This window comes from Canis lupus, chromosome 16 (assembly GCF_011100685.1).
Source record: "Canis lupus familiaris isolate Mischka breed German Shepherd chromosome 16, alternate assembly UU_Cfam_GSD_1.0, whole genome shotgun sequence".
NCBI classification, from domain to species: domain Eukaryota; kingdom Metazoa; phylum Chordata; class Mammalia; order Carnivora; family Canidae; genus Canis; species Canis lupus.
Genome location: NC_049237.1, coordinates 17,139,622 through 17,165,676, shown reverse-complemented (window position 1 = coordinate 17,165,676; position 26,055 = coordinate 17,139,622). Strand labels below are relative to the sequence as shown.

Here is a 26,055-nt window from a genome sequence, read left to right as displayed (position 1 = left end):
TCTTGCAAACTTACTGTGATTCCTGGTTTTCAGAATTAACCATGAATCCCATGTACAGCCAGCCACAGACTTTTAACCCACAACTGGACAAAAAACCCTACGTGCTCAGTAACTGCTTTGTTTATAATTAAAAAAAAAAAAAAGGTACATAATGCTAGTCTTGCCTAATAAAAACGAATTGCAGTTTATGAGAGAAGACAAAAAAAATCACCAGCGGTCTCCGGGTCTCCTAGGAGACGGGGTCTGACGTCACCTGAGCGAGGGACGCCCGTCAGCCCTGCTGCGCATGCCCGCTGCCTCCCTGGCTGAGGAAGGGCGCAGTGCGCATGCTCCCTTCCGGGTCAGCGGGTCAGCGAGTCTGTCACGGTAAATGGCGCTGGTGGCGGGAAAGTTGAGTGCTTGGTGCGCCCAGCCTTCGGGGCGATGTGTAGTGACTTCCACAGGGCCGAGTCTGGGACGGAGGTGAGAGCTGCCGGGACGGACGCGAGGGAGATGGGAACGGGGCGGTGGGCGGGCGTGGGACCCGGGAGGGCGGGGGAAGGGGGGCGGGGCGCCCTGGCCTGGAGCGCGCGGCGCCCTCGGCGGAGGGAAGGCGAGCGGGGCGGGACTCTTAGCCTCCCCTCCGGCCGCCCGCTCCCGCCTTTGCCCCCCGGGGCGGGCTCCCAAGACCGGAAGTCCCCTGAGGTGGGAGGGCTGACGAGCGCGCTCCGAGGCGGAGATGGGCACTCCAGCTGCGCGCACGGATAGGTGTGCAGTTCCTCATCTCCCATCCCACTGCGCACACGGATAGGTGTGCCATTCCTCATATCCCATCCCACTGCACGAATGGATAGGTGTGCCATTCCTGATCTCTCGTTGCACGCACGGATAGGTAGGTGTGCAGTTCCTCGTCTCCCATGCCACTGCGCGCATGGATAGGCGTGCCATTCCTGATCTCCCGCTGTGCGCACGAATAGACGTGCTATTCCTGATCTGCTGCGCGAACGGATAGGTGTGCCATTCCTCCTCTTCCATCCCACTGCGCGCACGGATAGGTGTACCATTCCTCATCTCCCGCTGCGCACACGGATAGGTGTGCCATTCCTCATCTCTGCTTGCAAGGTGCACGATCCAGAGCTGTCACATGTTAACTGCTTTAGAAATAGTAAACCCGCAACAGAACCGAGGAAAAGGGGGGATTGCCAGTTGGAGAATTTATAGCCGTCATCCAGGACAGGAGGTACTTGAGTAGGTTGCCTCCCCTTCGCCCTCTAGTTCCTATGTCTCTGCTTATGGCATCTGGGTTTAACCTGGCTGGCCTGGTTTGCATTTCCAGCTTAAGTTCCTCCCAAACCATGCCAGTTCTTTGACGTCCTGCAAGAATTTATTCAGGAATTGAACCAAGAAGTGTCAAGTGCTTATTACTATGTGTCAACCACTGGTTAAGGAACTTGGGAGTAAGAAGCAAAAGCAACAATTTCTGCCATCAAACTAGGAAGGGAGGGTGACTTTAAAGAAATGCAGCCTGTGTGGTAGAGCATGCTGTCTAGTAGAAGGGCAGGTATCACAAGCTAGTTAGGAGGAGGCAATGACTGAAGTCTTAAGAACCTTGTGAAATATGTTAGGTAAGGAGGGGGTGGCAGTCAAAGCAGAGAGTAGCATTTAATGTGGGTTCTGCCTCAAGAGCAGAGGACTTATTTAGGGGAACTGTAGGTAGATCTGTAGTTGGAACAAAGCTAGTGAGGGAGAGTGGGGTTGGGCAGGGAGACCTGAGAAATAGGTAGAGGTGGATTAGGAAGGATCTCTTATCCAGGTTGGGGAGAGAAGCAGTATTCTTAAGAGGAGTGAACAGACTCTTCCTGTGAAGGGCCAGAGGGTATTTAGGCCTTGCAGGCTAAGGTGTTTCTGTCAGAACTACTCAGTCCTGCAGTGCTAATGTGAAGGCATCCATAGGGAGGTGAGCAAGTTAGTATGGCTGTGTTCAATAAAATTTACTTTTAAACTTTTGGATTTGACCTGCTGGCCATAGTTTAGAGCCACTGCAGTTAAAACTTTACTTATTTAAATGATTATTTGAAACCAAGGTTAAACCCAGATGACTTTTGCAGTCAAAACAAGCCTAGTATCAGGGATCCCTGGGTGGCTCAGCGGTTTGGCGCCTGCCTTCGTCCCAGGGCGTGATCCTGGAGTCCTGGGATTGAGTCCCACATTGGACTTCCTGCGTGGAGCCTGCTGCTCCCTCTGCCTGTGTCTCTGCCTCTCTCATGAATAAATAAATCTTTAAAACAAACAAACAAGCCTAGTATCTTAAAAATGGGAGCCCAGCACAGCCCAGTCATTGAACAAAGAATTTAGCGACACATCCTTGACCTGCCAGGTCTGCATGGAGACTCTAAGCCGATTGCCTGGCTCATATTACCAGGACAGAGGGGTGAAGGGGAGGATAAGGCGCTGGGCCATAGGTGCTACTTTATTCTTTTTCCTTTTTGTTAAGAAAACCAGCTAAGTGAATCTCTCTTCCTTTAAGAGTTCTTGGATACTTGATGGCTAGCACTTAATTCGTTTGGACACAGTTATCTTCCTTTGCACATTACTGCAGTACCTTATGGGTTCTACTTTGAGGCATCATGTTGAGGAAGATACTTGAAGTCACAAGCTAGCCCAAGAAACTGAAGTAAACTACTTTAAAATTTTAATTCACTAGAATTACAACTTTAAAAAACAGTAAATAATTCCCACATTTTGTGAGTATTAGGGAAAAGACATTGTATACAGGGTCTTCTAAGAAATTAAAGTTGCAAAAAAATATTTTAACAGATTCTAGAGATGGAATTATGGTAGAGCAGGTAGCGAGTGGAAAACTTAATAATCCCTTGATTTAAAGATCTGCATTTGACTACAATTTATAATAAAATAACCAATTTTTTACCTTTTCTACTGTTAATCTTTATTTTTTACCCTGTTTATTTTTTTTATTTTATTTATTTATTTATTTATTTATTTATGATAGAGAGAGAGGGGGGCAGAGACACAGGCAGAGGGAGAAACAGGCTCCATGTCGGGAGCCTGACGCGGGACTCGATCCCGGGACTCCAGGATCGTGCCCTGGGCCAATGGCAGGCGCGAAACCGCTGAGCCACCCAGGGATCCCCTACCCTGTTTATTCTTCTTAACACTTAGCACACCTGACATTTTATGTTGATTTAAGGGTCATAGAGCAGACTTTTCGCTGTCTGTTGAGTTTACTCCTTTACTCCCAGTGTTTAGAACAATATTTAGCCCATAGTAGGCATTCAGTAATTGTTTATTTAGTGGATAAATTTCGTATCTTTCTCTTCCCTCTCCCCTTGTTCTACCTTGCTTCATGTGTCATATAGAAAACAAAAAATTTCACAGAAACTCCCTTAATTTTTCCTGTCTTTCTGTTACTGATTTGTAGTCTGTGCCCATCATTGTTAAAAACATACTTTATATGATTTCAGTTCTTTTAAATTTGTTGAGGTTTGTTTTATGGCATAGAATGTGATCTGTCTTCTTAGAAGCAACTTCAGAGTACTTTGAGGTGCCTGAGTGGATCGGTTGGTTAAGCATCTGACTCTTGGTTTTGGCTCACGTCATAATGTCAGGGTCCTAAGAATGAACTGCCCCCACACCCCCCACCCTCACCAGTCTCCATGCACAACTGGGAATCTGCTTGAGATTCTTTCCCCTTCCCTCTCCTGCTCCTCCCTATAGCATGCAGCATGTGTGCCTCAGTGCACACACAGTCTCCTTCTCAAATAAATCTTTTATTTATTTATTTATTCACAAGCGACAGAGAGAGAGGCAGAGACAGGCAGAGGGAGAAGCAGGCTCCATGCAGGGAGCCCAATGCAGGACTCGATCCTGGGACTCCCTGATCAGGCCCTGAGCTGAAGGCAGATGCCCAACCACTGAGCCACCCAGGCGTCTGAAATAATATCTTTTAAAAAAGAAAGTGCAACTTCTCCACTTAAATAGGATTTCTTCCATTCCATTCCTCCTTAAGGATCTTACTACTACAGGTGTTCCCACTCCTCTGGTCATTTTTCTGTCTTTTGTACTTTTAATCTTCTTTTCCACCAATCATTTCCATTGGTATCCTAACATAAAATAACTCCTTAGATGTCTATGCCCCATCCAGCCCCATTCTTTTACTCGGCACAGCAAAGTGTTTGTACTTTGTGTCTGCACATCTTTATCTCCCAGTCACTCTTTAACCCATGGTGATCAGGATTCTGTCTCCCACTGTACCACTAAAAATTCTCTTGTCAAGGTTATCAGCCAACTTTATGTTGCCAGATGCTCATTTCTGAGTGAGCATTTCTCATTTCTTTTAGACTCAAATATAGGAACACAACAGAATGTGTACTTCCTGTAGGCAAGCCGTTAGGAGGGAGGGAGGGAAGGAGGGAAGGGATGATCCATGCATGTCTAGTACCTGCTCTTGAAATAACACATTAGAAAATCTTCCCTGAGGAAGAGAATGAGAGAATAGGAGAATATGCCAAGAGTGTTTCTCCAGCAGAGTTCCTCACATGCAAAGTGAGAATAAGTGTTCAGCCAACATTAAGCTCCTATAATTTTGATTTTGTGCTTTACTGTTTTTTTCTGGGACTGCATATATTTGATTTTTTTTTATCTAAATGAAAATTTGAAGCAGTTTGGTATAAATTCTTGATGAAATCTGAAGAATGCATTTAATGGGATTATTAATTTGTGGGATAGCATATATTTAAAATTTAATCCTTACAAATTCTGCTAGAAATTATAATGCTTCTTACACACCTTCAGAATGGCTAAAATCAACAACACAAGAAACAATGGTTGTTGGCCAGTATGTGGAGAAAAAGAAATACTCGTGCACTGTGGTTGGGAATGCAACTGGTGCAGCCACTGTGGAGAACAGTATGGAGGGTCATCAAAAGTTAAAAAAAGAACTATTGATGATCCAGCAATCGAACTTCTGAGTATTTACCCAAGGAATACAAGAACACTAATTCAAAGGGATACTGTACCCCAGTGTTTATAGCAGCATTATTTACGGTAGCCAAAATATGTAAGCAACCAAGATGTCCATCAATTGATGAATAGATAAAGAAGTGGTACAGGGATGCCTGGGTGGCTCAGCGTTTGGGCATCTGCCTTCAACTCAGGTTGTGATCCCAGAATTTGCTTCTCCCTCTGCCTGTGTCTCTGCCTTTGTCTCTCTCATGAATAAATAAATCTTAAAAAAAAAAAAAAAAGAGGAAGTGGTTATATACATACACTAGAATATTAATTCAGCCACAAAACAATGAAATCTTACCATTTGCAGCGACATGGATGGAGCTAGAGAATATTATGCTAAGTGAAATAAGTCAGAGAAAGATGAATACCATGTGATTTCATTCATTTAAGAATTGAAGAAATAAATGGGCATCTGGGTGGCTCTGTTGATTAAGTGGCTACTTTTGGCTCAGATTGTGATCCCAGGTGTCCTGGGATCCAGCCCTGCATCAGGCTCCTTGCTCAGCAGGGAGTCTGCTTCTCCCTCCCTCCAGCTCCTGCTCTCTCTTTCAAATAAATAAAATCTTGGAAAAGAAAAGAAGCAAGCAAAGGAAAAAGACAAACCAATACACAGACTCCTAATTATAGGGAACAAACTGATGCTTACCAGAGGGGAGGACAGTGAGGGGATGGGTGAAACAGGTGATGGGGATTAAGGAGTGTGCTTGTCCTGATGAGCACAGGATGATGTATGGAAGTGTTGCATTACTATATTGTACACCTGATTGTACACCTGAAACTATATGTTAGTTAACTGGAGTTAAAAACTTAAAAAAAAAATTTGTGTTGCTTAAATTATCAAGTGTATATTTAGTAGTTTTTGCTTTATATGTATTTGTTTTTTCTTCTTATAGGATGATTGCTTTTATTTTTTTTAATTTTTATTTATTTATGATAGTCACACACACAGAGAGAGAGAGAGAGGCAGAGACATAGGCAGAGGGAGAAGCAGGCTCCATGCACCGGGAGCCCGACGTGGGATTCGATCCCGGGTCTCCAGGATTGCGCCCTGGGCCAAAGGCAGGCGCTAAACCACTGCGCCACCCAGGGATCCCAGATGATTGCTTTTAAATATTATTTATAAAAGCATTAGCTCTTCATGGAATGTACTTAGAAATGATGGGATTTAACCATATAGTATGTTATTCAACAATTGTCTTTTCCAAATAATTTTATTTATTTATTTTAGTTTATTTTTTTTTATTTTATTTATCTATTCACGAGAGACACAGGTAGAGGCAGAGAAACAGGCAAAAGCAGAGGGAGAAGCAGGCTCCATGCAGGGAGTCCAATGTGGGACTTGATCTTGGGACCACGGGATCACGACCTGAGCTGAAGGCAGATGCTCAACCACTGAGCCACCCAAGTGTCCCTTTTCCAAATAATTTAGACAAAAGCTTGATTGAAGAGCCAGGCCTAGTACTCTGCCCTGAAGGACAGTTGAGTTTTCAAAGCGGCAAAGGAGCCTGATTTCCCATGTGAAGAGGAATTGGTCCTCTAATTTATGGAACTACCATAAGAGCCAGATTTTGCATCAGTCACCTAAATACTGAGCTGCTGCTTTGCTTCACTTCCTTACTTCAGCTCCTTTCTTACATTCCCTGTGTTATAGCTATTTTTGCCTGAATTTCCTCTACATATGAATTGTTTTAATTTTCTAGGTGAAAACCTAGGCCTGTTAGGGGGCAGGAGTGGAAATATTTAGTTTAGAATGTTGGATTTAGGTAGCCTTTTATACTTCACTGGTTTGTAACGGCTGCTGCTGGGTGGGGTCTGTCTGCAAATATTTAATTAGAAAGGTCAGGGGATGGGACGCCTGGGTGGCTCAGCGGTTTGGCGCCACCTTTCGCCCAGGGCGTGATCCTGGAGTCCCTCGTCGGGCTCCCTGCATTGAGCCTGCTTCTCCCTCTGCCTGTGTCTCTGCCTCTCTCTCTGTCTCTCTCTCTCTCATGAATAAATAAATAAAATCTTAAAAAAAAAAAAAAAAAGAAAGAAAGAAAGGTCAGGGGAAATGAGCCTTTATCCAAATGAGTCTTATATAGACATTTGCCTTAATGCCATTTGTTTCTGGTTAGTTTGATCTTTAAGTTCTTCCTTCTGCTCTTGTGTAAGCTTTTCTGCAACCAAATGCTCTTTAAAGAGACCTATATGGTAGGTATTCTACTTACTAGGTGTTGAAGGTATAGGATTGCACCAGAAAGGCCTTGTGTTAGTATGAAGAACTTAGATGATATACTCATGGACACGAATATTCAAGGACTTTTGTTTGGTAGAAGTTTGCAGACTATCCAAACATAAAAATCAAGATAGGGGCAGCCCCTGTGGCCCAGCAGTTTAAGCGCTGCCTTCAGCCCAGCGTGTGATCCTGGAGACCCAGGAGTCTCACATCAGGCTCCCAGCATGGAGCCTGCTTCTCCCTCTGTCTGTGTCTCTGCCTCTCTCTCTTTCTTTGTCTCTCATGAATAAATAAAATATTTAAAAAGAAAATCAAGATAGTTTGAGGTTCTTTACGCTCTCCACCCTTCCCAAGCTTGCCTACATGTGCTCTGTTTACCTTTAACAGGCAGCTGAGTTTCTGCCAAACAAAGTATTTCTCCATGGTAAGCCAAAATAGATTCTTTTCCTTTTGAGTTTTTACATCCAGGTGAGGGAGACAGGTTGGTGTAATGTGTTAAGTACAGTAACAGCTTCATGGAAAGAGGTGGCCTTGAGAGATGTGTATTATCATCATTTGTTCAAAAGTCTTGACCTTAGGGGCACCTGGGTGGCTCAATGGTTGAGCATCTGCCATTGGCTCAGGTCATGATCTCAGGGTCCTGGGATCAAGTCCTGCATCAGACTCCCTGCAGGAAACCTGCTTCTCCCTCTGCCTGTGTCTCAGCCTCTCTCTGTGTCTCTCATGAGTAAATAAAATCTTAAGAAAAAGTCTTGATCTTAGAAATTTAAATGAGAGAATAGGCAATGGATTCCACATAGAAAAAAAGCATTTCTCTATCAATGCACATTTTGTGTTTAAAAGAACTATATGCTAAATTTCTCATTCAAAATTGAAGGTGCTTTCCACAAATTAAAACTGCCTGCAAGACTGAAGAAAAAAGCCGACAAGCCCACCTTGTTATGAAATGGCTTGTTAAGGACTTTACTCACTGAGCTGTCTCTAGCAAGATGAGTAAACCTTAGCAACCCCACCTCCCTGAAGACCATTTCTAGCCCTGGGGGTTGGGAGTGCTTCAGGGGCCACCCAAAAAGAGACTGTTTAATGGATGTGTGTCCTAGGTCTCCAGGGCAGGTCAAGGATGTTGTGCCTTAAGGGTGTACTTAAGGGTGTGGTTAAACAAAAGGAAATTCCCAAGAATGTTGGGAGGGAGCAACATGCTCCTGGAGGTCCCAGGTCATTGGCTGGTCCTTGGGATGATTTGTCCAGGATGGCATTAGTCAGGGTCACACACCTTTGCAGCACCTGCCTCTATTTCTCTTGTAGCATCTACAGTACTTTACTGCAGTTTTGTAACCTGCTGACTGTCCCCTATTAAATTCTTTGAAGATGGAAACTGCTACATCTGTGTATCCCTAGCACCTCCCTCAGTTCCTGGGACACTGTTGACTTGGCTGAAATGTTTAGCAGTGGATATCTATACAATTAAGTATTATCCCCATTGCAGACCATATACTTGTTACAGTAATAGTGCTGCCGTTGAAGACATTTAGGGCTCCTTGTTGCTGTTAGAGGGAGTACTAACAGAGATGGTTGAAAGAGGCCAGGTGATTACGTAGACAGGATCTCAGACAGATTTTGGATCTTGGTAGGTCCAAAAACCATTTCATCTCTGTACTCAAATTTTATTAGACTCGCCACTACTGACTGTGAGACATTGTAGCACAGTAGAAGAACCCCAGCCTTTGGGAGCCAGAATAGATCTCCTAAATCTTGACTCTGGTATCTACTAGTTTTCTCATCTGAAAAATAGAATGGTAATAAATACAAACCAAATGTCAAATCTATTAATTAACAATATTAGTGAAACTGCCAAATAGACTAAAATTGTTGTGTCCACTGTGCATTCTTTCCTAAATAGGAAATTTGGCCTCAGAAAGATTGTTGAGAGAATCAAGAGAAATCCATCACCAAGCTAATTGCCCAATGTGTTAATCTTCCCTAAAAGGATTAAACTGTCTTGTCTGGCAGAACTTATTCGGGTTTCCTTTATCCTGGACACTTAATAAACTCTTTTTTGCCCTTCAGAAGCTCCCGATTGATTATACCTGGCTTCTTTCAATAATTCCTTAAATCTAGACATCATTAATTTTAATTTCTATAATAGGTTTGTGTCAGGCCTTAAGGTGTTTTTGTTTTTTTTTTAAGATTTTATTTATTTTTTTGAGAGAGACAGAGAGAGAAAGAGATACAGCCAGAATACAAGTAGGCGGAAGGAGAGGGATAAGCAGACTCTACACTGAGCATGGAGCACAATTTAGGTTCAGTCCTATGACACTGAGATCATGACCTGAGCCAAAACCAAGAGTCAGATGCTTAACTGACTGAGCCACCCAAGTGCCCCTAGGGTCTGCTTTCTGCTTTCTGCTTAGGTTTGGAAGATATCTCATCCCATAAAATGGCTTTTATAAACTGTTACTATTATTTGTATCGTAATTTGTAAGGGTAAATCTAGGTTCTGGGATGCAATTTTACTGCCTCTGTACTCTGTATACTCTGCTTTGTCATTGCAAAACATTATTTTGAATATTCTCTTTCTTTTAAAAATTTTATATATTCATGAGAGGCACAGAGAGAAGCAGAAACATATAGGCAGAGGGAGAAGCAGGCTCCTCACAGGGAGCCGGATGCAGGACTGGATCCCAGGACCCTGGGATCACAACCTGAGGCAAAGGTAGATCCTCAACTGCTGAGCCACCTAAGTGCCCCTTGAATATTCTCAGTAGTGGGAAGTTTTCACCCTTTGAAAATGAATTTGATTTTTTAATTGGTGGCGATTCAGATGCAAACTGGCTAACAGCCAATTTAGTGAAGGGAGTAATACATTTTTGTCCAAGTGTCATGTCAATGTAACACCTCCTTGAACACTTTCTTACAAGGACTTCTCACAGGGGAGAATTCTAAAATATTTTGAGGGATCCCTGGGTGGCGCAGCGGTTTGGCGCCTGCCTTTGGCCCAGGGCGCGATCCTGGAGACCCGGGATCGAATCCCACGTCGGGCTCCCGGTGCATGGAGCCTGTTTCTCCCTCTGCCTATGTCTCTGCCTCTCTCTCTCTCTCTCTCTCTCTCTCTATGTGACTATCATAAATAAATTAAAAAAATAAAATAAAATAAAATATTTTGAGCAGTGACAATAAGAATAAACAATTGGAGTAACTTCCTAAGTTAATCATTCTGATGAAGAGGTTAGCCATGTGTATACATGCTTTTTCAAACATTTTGAAGTCCTTTAATTGAGTTCCATCTTGTCCATGAAAGTTTCTGTCTTGTCCTTCAAGCTGGACTGTGCATCTTCTAACTCAGTGGTTCTCATACTTTTTAGCTTTAGGGAGTGCATTAAAAATTATTGAGAATTTGAAAGAGATTTTGTGCATTTTTTGGTGGGGGTTGGTGGTACAATAGATATATAAGTTTCAGGTATATACCATAATGATTTAATATTTGTTTATGTTGCAAAATGATCACCACAGTAAGTATGATGATCTGTGATCAGTAAGTGGTGATCTGTCACCAAAAGAGCTTTTAAAAAAATATTTTAGGGATCCCTGGATGGCGCAGCGGTTTGGCGCCTGCCTTTGGCCCAGGGCGCGATCCTGGAGACCCGGGATCGAATCCCACGTCGGGTTCCCAGTGCATGGAGCCTGCTTCTCCCTCTGCCTGTGTCTTTGCCTCTCTCTCTCTGTGACTATCATAAATAAATAAATAAATAAATAAATACCTTTAAAATTTTTAAAAAAACAATGTTTTATAAAAAATATTTTATTTATTTATTCATGAGAGACACAGAGAGGCAGGCTCCATGCAGGGAGCCCCATGTGGGACTCAATCCCAGGACTCTAGGATCACAACCTGAGCCAAAGGCAGACGCTCAACCACTTAACTACCCAGGTGTCCCACCAAAAGAGCTTTTGTTTTTGTGGGTTATATCTGTCAGTGAAATTGGGAAAATTAATTTTTAAAGTTATTAAATAGCAGAAACAAGAAAGTTTATTAAAGTGAAAAGTATACTCCAGATATCTCTAGAGAGGCAAGCTCTAGAAAGAGAGCTGCACTGAGAAACTTAAAATTTTTAAAATTTACATCCATATACAAGTGACAATAATAATCCCTTTGAATATTATAATAAATATTTTAATGAAAGATAGCTATATTCCCCTAAACAAAAAAATGTGAGGACTGAAACTGTTTTACATATTTTCAAATCTCTTTAATGTCTGGCTGAATTTAACTGGGTTCTCATCTCTTCTGCATCCAGTCTATTACTGTACGTTGTTCTGGTTAAAGTACATGAGGACTATCTAGCCTTTCACAGATAGATACGGGAGTTGGAAAAAGAGGGGGGGATTTGAAGATCTTGTCAGCTAATTGTGGATTTTCTTCTTTGGTTCTATACCAAAACTTGACAAATAGTAGTTTCCTAAAAGTTAATTGCAACGTAGATATAAAATTTTAGCAGTGAATTTTTCATACATTAAAGCCAATTGATTGGTCTGAACACTGGGAGTGAATCTTTTACCCAGGAATATTTTAACATCATGCATTGGTCTTTGGAAATATTGGTTCACTGAATTACACGGATCTTTGAGGTAGTGATGTGTTTTGTTAGATGATTATTTTTAAAAATCACATTCATTAAAACACTGGTGATTCACCAAAAGGACCTTAAATATTGGGAAGCTGTCAGGGTCACAGTACTGGATGAGTTTTCCAAAATTCAAATGTTATCATTGGCAACAAGTACTGTCAGTTTTCTTGAAATGACCAGCGTACTTTCTGTGTTTTCGATAAAATGTCTGCCAAATACCAAAGTCTGTATAATCAAAGTTTGTCTTTTAGTCGTTCTTTTAAGTAAAAGGGTAGGCTATGAAAAAAGCATTCTACTGAAATAATCAACTCAAGTGCTTTTCCTAGAGAAAAAAAAAACCCGATTGTATTTCATTTTGGAGCAGAAACCCTTAATTGTGTGTGAAGTTGGGGAAGGCTCTAGGAGCAGCCTTTACTCCAGACAGAATGCAGAGTTCCAGATCCCCAAGACTACACTCAGCTCTGATATTAATTGCAAGTTGAGGGGTCCCTGAGACTGCCTTTAGGTATAGCAATTCAGTAGAAGGACTCACAGAACTCATTGGAAACTGTTAATTCGTGGTTATGGTTCACTACAGGAAATGGATGCAGGTTTGAAAGCAGCTAGAAGAGGATGAAAGTCCGGGAGAATTGCAAATGTAGACCTTCCAGTTGTCCTCTCCTGGTGGAGTTGTGGATGGTACTTGGTTCTCTCAGCAGCAGTATGTGACTGTCTGCCAATCATGGAAGCTCACCTGGACTTTGGTGTCCAGAGTCTTCATTGGGCTCACTCATGGAGACACAGTCAACTGCCCAAACAGCTGACATCACTCTACAGCCCCTCTGATACCTGAGATCAAGTTGACCCAAAGCCCCAACCCTAAGTCACTCTGTTAGACTCTCTGGTGTGGCTGAAGGCCCCCTGGTAAACAAAGACACTTTTATCAGGCAGGATATTCCAAGAGAGTTGGAGATGACCTCTTAGGATCCAAGGGCAAAGGCCAGACCTCTGCAGTCAAGGTTAAATTCTTTACTGCTAGTATGTGGCCTGTGTTATCATAACTTTAAAAAGTAGTCAGGGGTCATGATTTAATACAACTAATACTTTTAACTGCATCATCAAAGGCATTCTTATGAAAAACTAGTTTTGCTTGTTTGAGTTTTTTTTTAAGTGGTGAAGAATGCTGTGTCTGCAGGGACATAGTTTGATGCCACTGCCTTGTTTCTGTCAGCATTTTCATCCACCACTGCTGTTACACTATCAGTGCAAGCGTCAATTTAGGGAGAAAGACAGATTATGTCTTCATCATAGTACCCATGAAACGAGCCTTAACTTCAGATACACCTTCAGAATCTGCTCTAACTCACTGTAGAGAGCACTGTATCTCTTGTGTATTGAGCAGTCTTTACTTTGTTTTGTAATAAAATGTCATTTAGAGGACGGACACAGCAAGTTCTTTGAGGGTCGGTTGTCATCTTCATCTTTGTAGTCTGCATTTTACCTGCCATGGTGCATTGTATGTAACAAAAACTCAATAAACATTTGCTAAATTAATGTATAGAACCCTTTCATCACTTCAGGAAATCTTTTCAGAACTTTTGCTTCAGTTTAAAAAAAATCTAAAGTGACTGCTTTGTTCCCATTTGTGATATGCTCTTTTTTTTCTTTTGTTGTATGGAAGAGTTGTCAAATCTGTGCTGATTTCTTATAAACTTGAGAATCAGCTGTGATAGCTTTGATTACATGTCCTTCATTGACATTTAAATCAGTCATGCAATTCTGTTTGCTGTCATCCTAACTACTTTTGTTTTGGGGGAGGGGCACTCCTCTCCAGATTAGTGTGACAGACTCCATCCTTGTTCCCTTTTAGCCACCGGGATAATCTATTTAAAATGCAGCCGATGATAGCTTGTGTTCTACTTACATTGTGCTTACTTTATGCAAAGCACTTTTTTAAAATACTCTGAATCGTCAATAACTTTGGGAGGGGAGATACTGTTTATCACTTTAATGATAAGATACCTGAGGCCCAGAGAAGGGAGTTAGCAGATCTAGTTCTGAATTCCCAGCTGTCTACTTTAAACTATTTGAGACTGCTTCTCAGAGACTGCTTCTTACACTGTTGCTTACAATCCCTTCTCTTGTCTACAAACCAGAGAACAAGCTCCTAAATATGGCATCTAAGATCTTCTGTGATGTGACTTCCGCTCTTTTAGGACTTAACTCCTGCCTATTTCATACTACGAGCTCTAGCAGTTCAAGTTTACCTACATGCAGAGTGCTCCTTTCAGCCTCTGCACCCTGGCTGATATCACATCTGCCTGTACCCTGATTCAAATACTGTGTATTTGACCTAACAGGTAAGGATCTTGATTTGAATTCAAGTCTCAGGTTTGCCCCTTCCTGTGTGACCTTACGAAGTCACTTATTTAGGCAACTAGAGCCTCATTTTCTTCATCATGAGGATTAAATAAGAATGCAAGCAAGGTGCTTGCACCCAGGGCATAGGGAACAGCAAGCCTTCAAACCTCAGAAGTTCTTGGTGGCGTCATCATTATTCCTAAAATTACCTTTTGCATAGCAGATCTTGCCAATCCTGGTATGCCTTTATGTTGTGATTTATAATGAGAAATATGTATTTGGTCTTTATCCCCATTTCTGGCACAGAGCTCCTAAAAATCCTTGGAATTTCCTATGTGTTCAGACTGACAAACATGTCATTTGTTATGTTAATGAGGTGACTTTTGGACCCCACCTATGGATAGGGACTGGTCATCAGGAGAAGGAGCCATGTGATTAGAAGGTTGGAATCTTCAGTCCCACTCTCTGACCACCAACCTTCTGGGAGGGCAAAGGAGCTGGAGACTGAGTTCAACCACCAAAGGCCAGTCTTGCATCAACCAAGTCTATGTAGTGAAATCTCCATAACACACCCCCCACCCAAAGACAGGGTTGGAAGAGATTCCAGGTTGGTGAACATATAAATAGAGGTGCTGAGAGAGTGATGCTTCCAGAGAATGAAAGCTCCTCCCTTTTTCCCCAAGCCTTCCCTGTGCATCTACTCCTTTGAGCTCTTCCTGAGTTGTATCCTTTTATAATGAATGGGTAATCTAGTAATAAAATGTTTCTCTGAGTTCCATGAGCTGCTCTGGTAAATTAATGGAACCTGAGGATCCTAACAGATGGAGGTGGGAGCTCCTTGAGGATGGCTTTTCTCTACCTTTTTCCTTTGCCCCCTCTCACTACTAGATAAAGAATTTACAATATACAGGGCAGACAGATAAAAAGCTGATATCTGTATAACAAGTGTGGTAAGTAAAGTGAGAAAGAAAAATTGTGACACATAAGAAAGATAAATACTTTGCAGTTAGTAGTTTGGTCCTATATCCCAAACTATATAATCAGCTCTTTTGAGGGCAGGGACTCATTTTATACCTCAGTATTTGATACATAAACAAAAGAATGACGTATTTCCTGAATAAATGAACAGATTTTTCTCCTAAATTTTATTTCCTATTTCATAATTTCTTCCAAATCCTCAAAACTTATTGAGTTTTTAAAATAGACTTTAGGAAAATTGTGTAAATATAGATTTGTAAGATTTTGTATTTTTAGGTAATGAGTTTTTCCTTCTCTTTTTCCTTTTCTTTTCTTTTGCAAGCTCCTTGCCCGACTTGAAGGTAGAAGTTCCTTGAAAGAAATAGAACCATATCTGTTCACTGATGAAGTTTCATCTGTACATGGTAAAAACAATTTCAAATCAAAATACAGTGTCATACATTAAGTCTTATAAAACGTGTTCTTTTCCAACATATATTCATTTATATGTACATACTTGTAGCAAATGGCTATATGGATTAACCTGTAAAATTAAAAAGTGAGAATAGATCATGACAGGACACTTTATCTGTGTCGAGAGAAAGTTTGGCTCATTTGCAGTAAATTTCAGAATAAATACTGACCTCTGTTATCTTGACACGTTATTTGTGGGAGTTTTGTTATAATTTATTTTTTAATTCCTTAGAAGTTTGAGAATCACAGGAAAGTCCTTAGGTACCCTGTTGTTAATATTTCTATAGAAGGGAAAAGACATACCTGCTTGTTCCACTAACACTTCTACACTAGGGAAAACTTACAGAAAGGTACTGTGCTTGCATTGTTTTCTTCTTTAGTGTAAGAAGAGCTCTGTAGAGATATAATTTATCCGTTTAAGTGTGCAGCTTCATGGTTTGTAGTATTCACATTTCTTTACCTGTCACCACAGTTGATTTTAGGACATTTTCATCACTCCAGAAAGAAAGCTGTACCTGTTAGCAGTCACTCCCCATTTCCTCCCACATCCCTCAGCCCTAGGTGGTCACTAATCTACTTGACTCTCTAGACTAGCCTTGTCTGCATATTTCATATAATTGAATTACACAGTATGTGGTCTTCTATGACTGGCTTCTGTTACTTTGCATAATCTTTTCAAGTCTTATCACATTGTGGCATGTATCTGTAGTTCTGTTTATTGTTAAGTAATACTCTGTTGTATGGGTATACCACATTTTGTTTATCCATGCATCAGTTGATGGACATTTGGGTTTCTTTTTGCTGTTATGGATAATGCTGCTGTGGTTATCTGTGTACAAGTTTTTCTCTGGATGTATATTTTCATTTCTCATGAGTAATACCTACGAGAGGGACTTTTAGGTTCCTGTGGCAACTATGTTTAACCTTTTTTGGAACTACCAGACTATTTTCCATAGCAGCTGCACATTTTACTTGTCACTGGGGATGAAGCATAGAAAGGTTCCAATTTTCCCACATCCTGCAAACAAATGTCATTGTCTTTGTTTTTTATTATCCCTTCCTGGTGAGTATGAAATGATACCTCATTGTGGTTTTGATTTACATTCCCTTATGGCTAATGATATTAAGCATCTTTTCATGTGCTTATTGGCAATTTGTATGTGTGATTTGGAGAAATGTCATATCTTCTCATTTAAAAAAAATAGGTTGTGTTTTTATTATTGGGTTGTAAAAGTCCTTTATATATTGTAGATACAAGTCCCTTATCAAATATGATTTATAAATAGCCTTTCCCACTCTTTTTGTTGTCTTTTCATGATCTCGGTGGTGTCCATTGAAGCACAAGGCTATTAAATTTTTTTTAAGGCTTTTCATTTTTATGAAGTCCAATTTATTTATTTATCTTTTTGCTCATACTTTTGGTATAGCTAGGAGGCTATTGGCTAATCCAGGGTCAGGAAGATTTATGGTTTTGTTGTTACTGATTTCTATTTTCATTCTTTTCTGTCAGAGAACATACTTCTGTGATTCATTCTTTTTAATTGGTTGAGATTTGTTTTATTGCTGAACATATGGTCTATCTTGAATGTTCCATGTGCACTTGAGAAGAATGTGTATTCTGCTATTGTTGGATTGAGTGTTTTCTTGATGTTTTGTATTTCTGGTTGGTTTCTAGCATTCAAGTCTCCTGTTTCTGTGTTGATCTTCTACCTAATTGTTCTATATGGTATTGAAAGTGAATATTGAAGTTACCAACAATTACTGTTAAATTGCTTATTTCTCCCTTTAGTTCTTAGTTTTGCTTCATATATTTTGGGGCTTCATGCACTGTTGGGCATTTACAAGAGTATTATTATACCTTATTGATGGATTGATTCTTTTATCATTATAAAATGTCCTTTGTCACCTCACACCCACTATGATAGTTACAGTAAAAAATAACGAGTGTTGGGTGAGGATGTAGAGAAATTGGAACCCTTGTGCACTGTTGATGTGACTGTAAAATGGTGCAACTACTGTGAAAAACAGTATGGAAGTTCCTCAAAAATTTTAAAAAAGAACTGTCATATGGTTGACACATCTCAGTGGCTCAGTCAGTTAAGTGTCTGACTCTTGATTTCCACTCATGTCATGATCTCAGGGTTGTGAGATGGAGCCCTGCAGGTTGCGTCTGGGTTCGGTGCAGAGTCTGCTTAAGGTTCTTTCTCTCCTTTTCCCTCTGTCCCTCCCCACCCCCCCACTACCCCCGCTTGTGTGCCTCTCTCTCAAAATAAATAAATAAAATCTTTTTTTTTTTTTTAAATAAATAAAATCTTTTAAGAAAAAAGGAAGTGCCATATGATCCAACAACTCCACGTCTGGGTGTATCTCCAGAAGAATAGAAAGCAGAGTATTGAAGAGATAATTTGCATACTTACGTTCATAGAAGCACTATTCATAGTAGCTAAGAGATGGAAACAATCCAAATGTTCATTGACAGATGAATGCATAGACAAAATGTGGTATATGCAAACAAGGGAATATTATTCAGCCTTAAAAGGGAAATCCTGTCATGCTACTATGTGGATAAACTGGGAGGACATGCTAAGGGAAATAAACTAGTCACAAAATGAAAAATACTGTGACTTCACTTATATGAGGTATCTAAAGCAGTCAGATTCATAGGAACAGAAAGTAAAATGATAGTTACCAGGAGTTGGGGGAAAAAGGAGACAAGGGGACTTGTTCAGTGGGTTCAGAGTTTCAGTTTTGCAGGATGGAAAAGCTCTGGAGATGTTTTACAAGAGTGTGAATGTAATTTAACACTACTGAACTATACTTAAAAATGGTTAAGATGGGGATCCCTGGGTGGCGCAGCGGTTTGGCGCCTGCCTTTGGCCCAGGGCGCGATCCTGGAGACCCGGGATCGAATCCCACATCGGGCTCCCTGTGCGTGGAGCCTGCTTCTCCCTCTGCCTCTGTCTCTGGCCCCCCCCCCCCCTCTGTATGACTATCATAAATAAATAAAAAAATTAAAAAAAATGGTTAAGATGTAAATTATGCTGTCTTTAGCAAAATGGAAAACAAAAATATACTTCTTTTTCGTCTCTAATAACAGTTGTCTTAAAGTATATTTTGTCTGATAATAGTATAGCCACATCAGCTCTCTTTTGGTTACTGTTTGCATGGCATATCTATTTCTATCCTTTTGTTATCAATCTATTGTGACTTAGTGATGTGAAGTATTCTTATGGTAGATAGCCTACAATTGCATCAGGTGTTTTTATTCCATTCTGCCAATCTCTGCCTTTTGTTTGGACTATTTAATACATTTATAGTTAATGAATTACTGATAAGATAGGGTTTACGATTACCATTTTGCTCTTTTAGGTAGTATTATATCTTTTTTGTTTGTCTTTTCCTCCATTACTGTCTTCTTTAATGTTAAGTAAATATTTTCTAGTGTACCATTTTATTTAGTGGGGAGAGGCAGAAGAAGAGGGAGAGAGAATCTTTTTTGGGGGGAGCAGGGGGAGAGAGTCTTAAGCAAACTCCATACTCAGTGTGGAGCCCACCATGGGCTCCATCTCACAACCCTGAGATCATGACCTGAGGTGAAATCAAGAAGCAGGAGTTAAGACACTTAACCAACTGAGCCACCCAGGTGCCCCTAGTGTACCATTTTTATTCCTGGTCCTTTTACTTTATTCCTTTTACTTTATTTTTTTGTGTTATTTTCCTAATGGTTGCTCCAAGGATTACAATTAATATCTTAATTTAAAGCAATTTAATTTAGATACATATCTTAATTTCAATATTTCATAAATACTTTGCTACTAGGTAGCTCTATTTCCTCCCCCTTCCTTTGTGTTGTTAATAAATTACATATTTATATGTTGTATGTCCATAAACACTTCTAAAATTATTACTTAAAATTATTCCTTAATGCAAGAAATTAAAAAGCCAGTACAGCAGAGAAATTAAAATGTATTATAACAGAAATAAAAAAATTACTTAATTCATTTGTTTCTTAAGTCAGATAAATGGGAAAAGGTGACAAATATAAAATATGTACTGTCTTTCATACTTACTTAGGTAGGTTGTATTTACCGGTGGTTGTTATTAACTCATTTGGATTCAGGTAACTCTCTACTGTCCTTTCATTCAACCTAGAAGATTCCCTTTCATTCAACCTAGAAGATTCCCTTTACTATTTTTTATAGAACAGGTCTGTTAGTAAACAATATTCTAAACTATCAGTAAAAGACAAATTTTGACTAACCATGTTAGACAAAAGATTGAACTTTGTATTCTATCAGAAAGGATGTTATTAAGTTGGACCTTATGAAACTGACACTAAAGCATGAGTTGGCAGCACCACTTATACATTTGAATATTACATTTGTAGAAACTTTAAAAACACCATCATGTTCAGTCAGTAACAAAAAAGTTTATCTAATTTGGATTAACACCATCTTAATTTCAATATTTTATAAATAGACATTTTAGCTGTAAAACTAGTTAAATGAATACTAATTGGAGCAATAGCAGACTTAAGACTGGTATTATAAGCATTATTTATCAACAGTAGTTTATCAGAAACCATATAAGGAAGGTCAAAGTGAAGCAATAAGAGAGTTAGGGATTATAAGAAACTCTAATGCCATTCTAAACATTTCTATATGATTTTTGTAGTAGTTACTCTGTACTATATACCAATTACCTCTTCCATACCATAATGATTGTAATCTGCAAATACAACATATTTGTCATACAATTAGTAGATTGGTACCAAGATGATGTATTTTTTTGGCTTCTCTTTTTTATCCTTATTTTGAAGGATCTTCAGATTCATAAACTCACTCTGACAATCTGTTACCCAGATCCCTTACAGCATTCTATTTGTGAGAGCAACTATCAAGGCCAAACCATCCAGATTTTCTGATTTAGTTTAATTTGTCAAGTGCCAAACTGTAGAGGTGTTTTTTTGGGTGTGTGTGTGTGTGTGTGTGTGTTTGGGGGTGGGGGTAGGGGTGGTTTTTTTTTACTGCAAGTTGTCATACTCAATACTTTTGAATGGACAAGGGTACAATTTCTGTTGTAGCAGCTCTCAGAAACATTTGAGACAGTGACTTCAAATACAGCTAAAAGGACGGTGCCCCTCTGTAGAACATCACGTTTGAAAAAGATTTTTGTTGTGAGGATTAGACAGTAAATGTTTCTAAAATCAGCAAAACTGACTTCAATTCATCATTAAACATACTTGTAGGGAATCTAGGACCTTAATGATAATATTTATGTGTAATTTGCAAGTTGCATATTTTATTTCCCCACTTGTTACAAATGACCCTTTTACTGCCTTGCTGTTAATCTGTAAAAGAAGAAGAGTGTTTTTATATACCATTTAATAATTTCCTAACCAAGGATTTCACCTTAATCTTTGCCTCATCTCAATCATGCCAAACCAAGGATCTGCAGAACTCATATACTACATCATCTATTTCTTAGTAATGTGTGGATTTAGCAAACCTTGTTAAACCGTGTAAGCAAGTGTTCTTAAAGGCATAACTCTTTTGAGTTATCCAAAAGATGTTAATGAGCACCACCTCCTCTCCAAGAAAATATCTGGCAAGGTTTTAATTTTTTTCCTATTCTGAGAATTCCAAAAACATCCAGAGAGAGCTCTCACAGTTACCCTCTGGCCAGCGTCACGTATTTCTGTCTTCCTGTAGAGTCTCTTCTCTTTTACTTCAGAATATGTTGCCTTTCTCTTACCTTCGTTTGACTTCATTTGACTCCCCAGCGTCATGAACCTGCTACTGAATATTTTTACTTTTTTTTTTTTAAGATTTTATTTATTTATGCATAAGAGACAGAGAGAGAGAGAGAGAGAGAGGCAGAGACACAGGCAGAGGGAGAAGCAGGCTCCATGCAAGGAGCCTGACATGGGATTCGATCCCTGTCTCCAGGATCCCACTCTGGGCTGAAGGCAGCACTAAATCGCTGAGCCACCAGTGCTGCCCATATTTTTACTTTTTAAATGAATGTAAGCCATCATATTTTTTCCCTTATTCCTCATGTGCCCTCTGCCTTCCCTTCAGCCTGGTTCTTGGAAGAACACTGAGTGCTCCCTGGAGTGCCCTTCCATCTCTTTTCTGAATATCTGATTTTGAAGTTTGTTTCATAAAATAATATTTGTATTAAATGTGGTTTTGCAAACTACACATTTTTTGCTATAAGGTACTATCCAGGACCAGTTCAGTGATCTGTTCCCAAACTGCAATTTTTTTACTTTTAGAAATTTTGTGCTATTGAATGTTATTTAGTACAGTTTCATTTTCTTGAAATGTTTTGTAGTCTGTTTCCTCCTAATTTTTTTTAAGATTTTTTATTTTATTAATTCATGGAGACACAGAGAGAGAGAGAGGCAGAGGCAGAGACACAAGCAGAGGGAGAAGCAGGCTCCATGCAGGGAGCCCGATGTGGGACTCGATCCTGGGTCTCCAGGATCACTCCCTGGGCTGCAGGTGGTGCTAAACTGCTGCACCACCGGGGCTGCCCTCCTCCTAATTTTTATATTAAATTTCTGTTTTGTATGTCTTCATGCTGACTCCTCTAACGTAGATGTATCCTAAAAATTGAGTTTTTGACCTCTATTCTTAATTTTTTGTTCATTCTCACCCACGAAATTGAGCTGTTTTCGGTTTCTGTGTAGCTTACTCTCTGATCATTGTGGCTACATATTGATCATACATAATAAAACATTATTATTGTTTTGAATCTTAAATTCTAGTGGTTATAAAACATTTTTCTTCTATGACACCCTAGCTAACATAGCCTTTTGAAAGCTAAATTCTTGTTAGGATATTTATGTGATTATGTGACTTTAAAATCCCTGCTTTCCTTATGTATTTGATTTGTATGGGTACTTCCAACCCTGTCTCTGAGAAGAACCTTTCCATCGGTACGTTAGCTTTACCCTTAACCTTCTGAATAAGTGATGGGGGCTGAAAACCTGACACAAACTAGTGTCAGCACGTCTTGAGGGCCAGGTCTTATTCTTGCTTGCGTCCTCTGCTGGTCTCTTGTTTCACACCTGCTGGACTCTGGGAAGCAATGCCACACCTCTATCTCTGTCCCCTACCCGACTTGCTTCCTTTCAAAATGTCATGTTCCAAAGTCCACTGTGGACCTTTACTCCTTACCAGATCAGGACTTATATTTTCATTTTTTAGATGTCTCTCAAGAAGTTCTCAAAAAAAAAGGTAATCTGATGAAGTGCATCCAAAAGATACTGTGTTTTGTGCTGGAGATGGAATAGTGAGGTTCCAACTTAAAGTAGCATACAGGAAATATAATGAAATAGGCAAAATCACACAGCATGAGGGATGCCAGCTGGCTCTGTCAGTGAAGTGTGCGGCTCTTGATCTTAGGGTTGTGAGTTGGGTGTAGAGATTTTTTTCCCCGAGATTTTAAATTTTTAATTAATCTCTCTTTAAAAAAAATTATAGAGCACAATAACTGTGATGATGGAAGGTGATAAAGTTTGCTTTCTTTACCTCAAAGTATTGTTATTAGGACCAAATGAGGTATCATGAAGTTGTCCCTTTTCATCTGTAAAGTACGATGAAAAAGTTAGTTACTATTGATTGGCCTCTTCTGCCATTTCTGGGGAAAGAAGAGAAGGTTTGGTGCAGTCTAATTGGCTTCCCCATGTGTTTCTCTGTGGTTCACTGTGTCCTCCAAACCCTTTTTAAGATTAATCTTGCTAAACTTCAGCTTTCCTTCACTACCATTAATATCTGTTCTATGTTAATGTTTCATCTAATGCATGTAGTTCTCTTTCTATCATATAGTGCAGTGAAAGACTTAAGGGAAAGATAACAGCTTAGCTCCTCAGTCATTATAGTAGGAGAGTAAACTGAATATCTGGCTTAAATAGTTTTTATCACTACGTTAACTTTCAGTAAGAGCATCAGTGAACAATTGTTATTGTGAAAATAGTTTTACTCCTTGAGCTGGGATCTTTTGGGGGAAGGGTGAGGAAGAATCCTCTTTATTTAAATTTTGAATTGCAAATTACATGTGAGGTTATGGTAGAAACTGATTGAAGTTTGATACTACCTTAAATATTGTACAGTGGTAACATGCTAGATTTTTTTTTTACACAATGTGAATGTTCCAATCTATAATGGTTTATTAGTAATAACAGGAAATAAAGTAACTGGACTCTCAGTAGACTGTAATTTGCTTGGGGCCCAAGAATCTGCATTTTTAACACAGTGTTTCCAATTATGTGATTCAGCCATAAATTAAATGGAAACAAACCAACAAGAATTGGAAGGCCGCTGTTCAGAGTGGATTTTGAGGAGCTCTGGAGGCAGGAAAACTTCCCCAGGTGTTTAATTTGTGTTGTCTTCATTGGAAGAGTTACTGGAACCTATATAGTAAAGATTTGGAGTCTTTGAAGTTCAGGGTAGTTTACTTAAATTTATAATGCTAGGAAAATACTTTACAGTGCAGATGTCATTCCAGCTGGGCACAATTTCAAGAAATTCATGTAGCAGAGAATAACTGATAGCATTTTAGAAATGTGGACGGATGTTCTCAGCTGAGGGACGCTATTGGCATTTAGGCCTAAGAGCTGTGGACTCTTATGGCTCTGTATGTGTGAAACTGCACAGTCAAGAATTGTTCTGCACATAATGCCAGTAACACTGAGAAACCCTAGTTAGGGATTGTTTCAGTGTGTAATGAAGTCCAGCCTAGTGGCTTACCTGAACCAGGCTTATTTTCCTCATCTCACAGTGGTTTAGAGGCAGGCCCTGCATAGCTGGGTAGGGTTCTGTATTGTCATCAATGTCCTGGGCACCTCTTGTCTTCCTGTTCCACCATTCTTAGGGCCCACCCTATTTAGGGTGTCCCTTTTATACTCACCGCTTCAGCGTGGCTGCTTCCCCTACAGAGTCAGGGGTGGCAGAGCAGAAGTGGGGTCTGTATCAGGAGAGCAAAACTTAGAAACTCCCAACAGAAATCTAATTGTGTCTCATTGGCTACAACTGTGATATCTCTGACCCTTTTCTGCAAGGGATACTGAGAAAAATGGTTTTACAATTGGGCGCATTGCCTTCCCTCGTACCCTCAAATTGAGGTTTAATACTTAAGGAAAAAGAGAGAATGTATATTGGGTAATCAAGCGCCAGAAATGGTGTGTACCATAGTAATCAGTAGATTTTTGAAAGACCATAGGTCTGGCACTTTAGTAACATCACCAGTTTCAAGTGTGAGTGCATGTGGACCCCTCCCCAGGAGATTTCCTTGGGTGCCCTTCAACCCTGTCATTCTGTTTTTCACATTTTCTTGATGCTAATTAGTAGCCAGCTCCTTTCCCAGAGGTGAAATTTAATGATTCAGTTTCCTTATGTATTTGAATTTGCTTATATGGACCCATTTTGGCAAATGGATTTAGATTTTCTTTCGCATTCCAGTAAATGTCTTTTCAAACATTGTTGCAGACTTTTCATTCTGTAGCCTACTGTTACCGTGCTGCTGCATTTTGACTGACATTTTTAAATTTTACACAGGTGATATTCTTGAATTTCATGGTCCAGAGGGAACAGGAAAAACAGAAATGCTTTATCATTTAACAGCACGATGTATACTTCCAAAATCGGAAGGTGGACTGGAAGTAGAAGTCTTATTTATTGATACAGATTATCACTTTGATATGCTTCGGCTTGTTACAATTCTCGAGCATAGACTATCCCAAAGTTCAGAAGAAATGGTAAAACACTGCCTCGGAAGGTTGTTCTTGGTGAACTGCAATAGCAGCACCCAGCTGCTCCTCACACTGTACTCACTAGAAACTGTGGTTTGTAGCCACCCGTCCCTCTGCCTTTTGATCTTGGACAGCCTGTCAGCTTTTTACTGGATAGACCGTGTCAATGGAGGAGAAAGTGTTAATTTACAGGAGGCTACTCTGAAGAAATGTGCTCAGTTCTTAGAGAAACTTGTAAATGAGTATCGCTTAGTACTTTTTGCAACAACACAAAGTATAATGCAGAAAACCTCAAACTGGACAGAAGGACCTTCTTCTGCCTTTAACCATCCGAAGGAGGCAGATGCAGACTATAGACCCTATCTCTGTAAGGAGTGGCAACAAGTAGTAAAGCACAGAATATTTTTCTCCAAACAAGAGGATTTTAAAACCAACCAATTTTCTTTAGTTTCACGTCATTTAAAAAGCAACAGTTTAAAAAAGCATACTTTTGTTATTGGAGAAAATGGCATTGAGTTTTGTTGATATGTATCATAAAATAGTGTTTTTCAGGATATTCAAAATTTTTAAAGTCTTTACTGAAATAAAATGATCCAATTATAAGGCTTTTTTTTTTTTTAAGATTTTTATTTAGTTATTCATGAGAGACACAGAGAGAGAGAGAGAGGCAGAGACACAGG

General features: G+C 39.9%; 1 protein-coding gene across 1 annotated transcript; it reads left to right on the top strand.

The window, feature by feature from the left end:
• The first annotated feature begins 318 nt into the window (after positions 1 to 318).
• XRCC2 (X-ray repair cross complementing 2) lies at positions 319 to 26,055 on the top strand. The gene is made up of 3 exons (XM_038559784.1): positions 319 to 462; positions 15,488 to 15,569; positions 25,182 to 26,055. Exons 1-3 carry the CDS (start codon positions 424 to 426, stop codon positions 25,898 to 25,900), a joined length of 840 nt encoding a protein of 279 aa, XP_038415712.1. The 5' UTR covers positions 319 to 423; the 3' UTR covers positions 25,901 to 26,055.

What these genes read in the sequence shown, in the direction of transcription:
- XRCC2 (XM_038559784.1), top strand. Translation starts at nt 424, where the DNA reads ATGTGTAGTGACTTCCACAGGGCCGAGTCTGGGACGGAG. An exon ending in GGGCCGAGTCTGGGACGGAG is followed by an intron (nt 463 to 15,487) that starts GTGAGAGCTGCC and finishes TTCTTTTGCAAG; the next exon opens with CTCCTTGCCCGACTTGAAGG. An exon ending in TGAAGTTTCATCTGTACATG is followed by an intron (nt 15,570 to 25,181) that starts GTAAAAACAATT and finishes AATTTTACACAG; the next exon opens with GTGATATTCTTGAATTTCAT.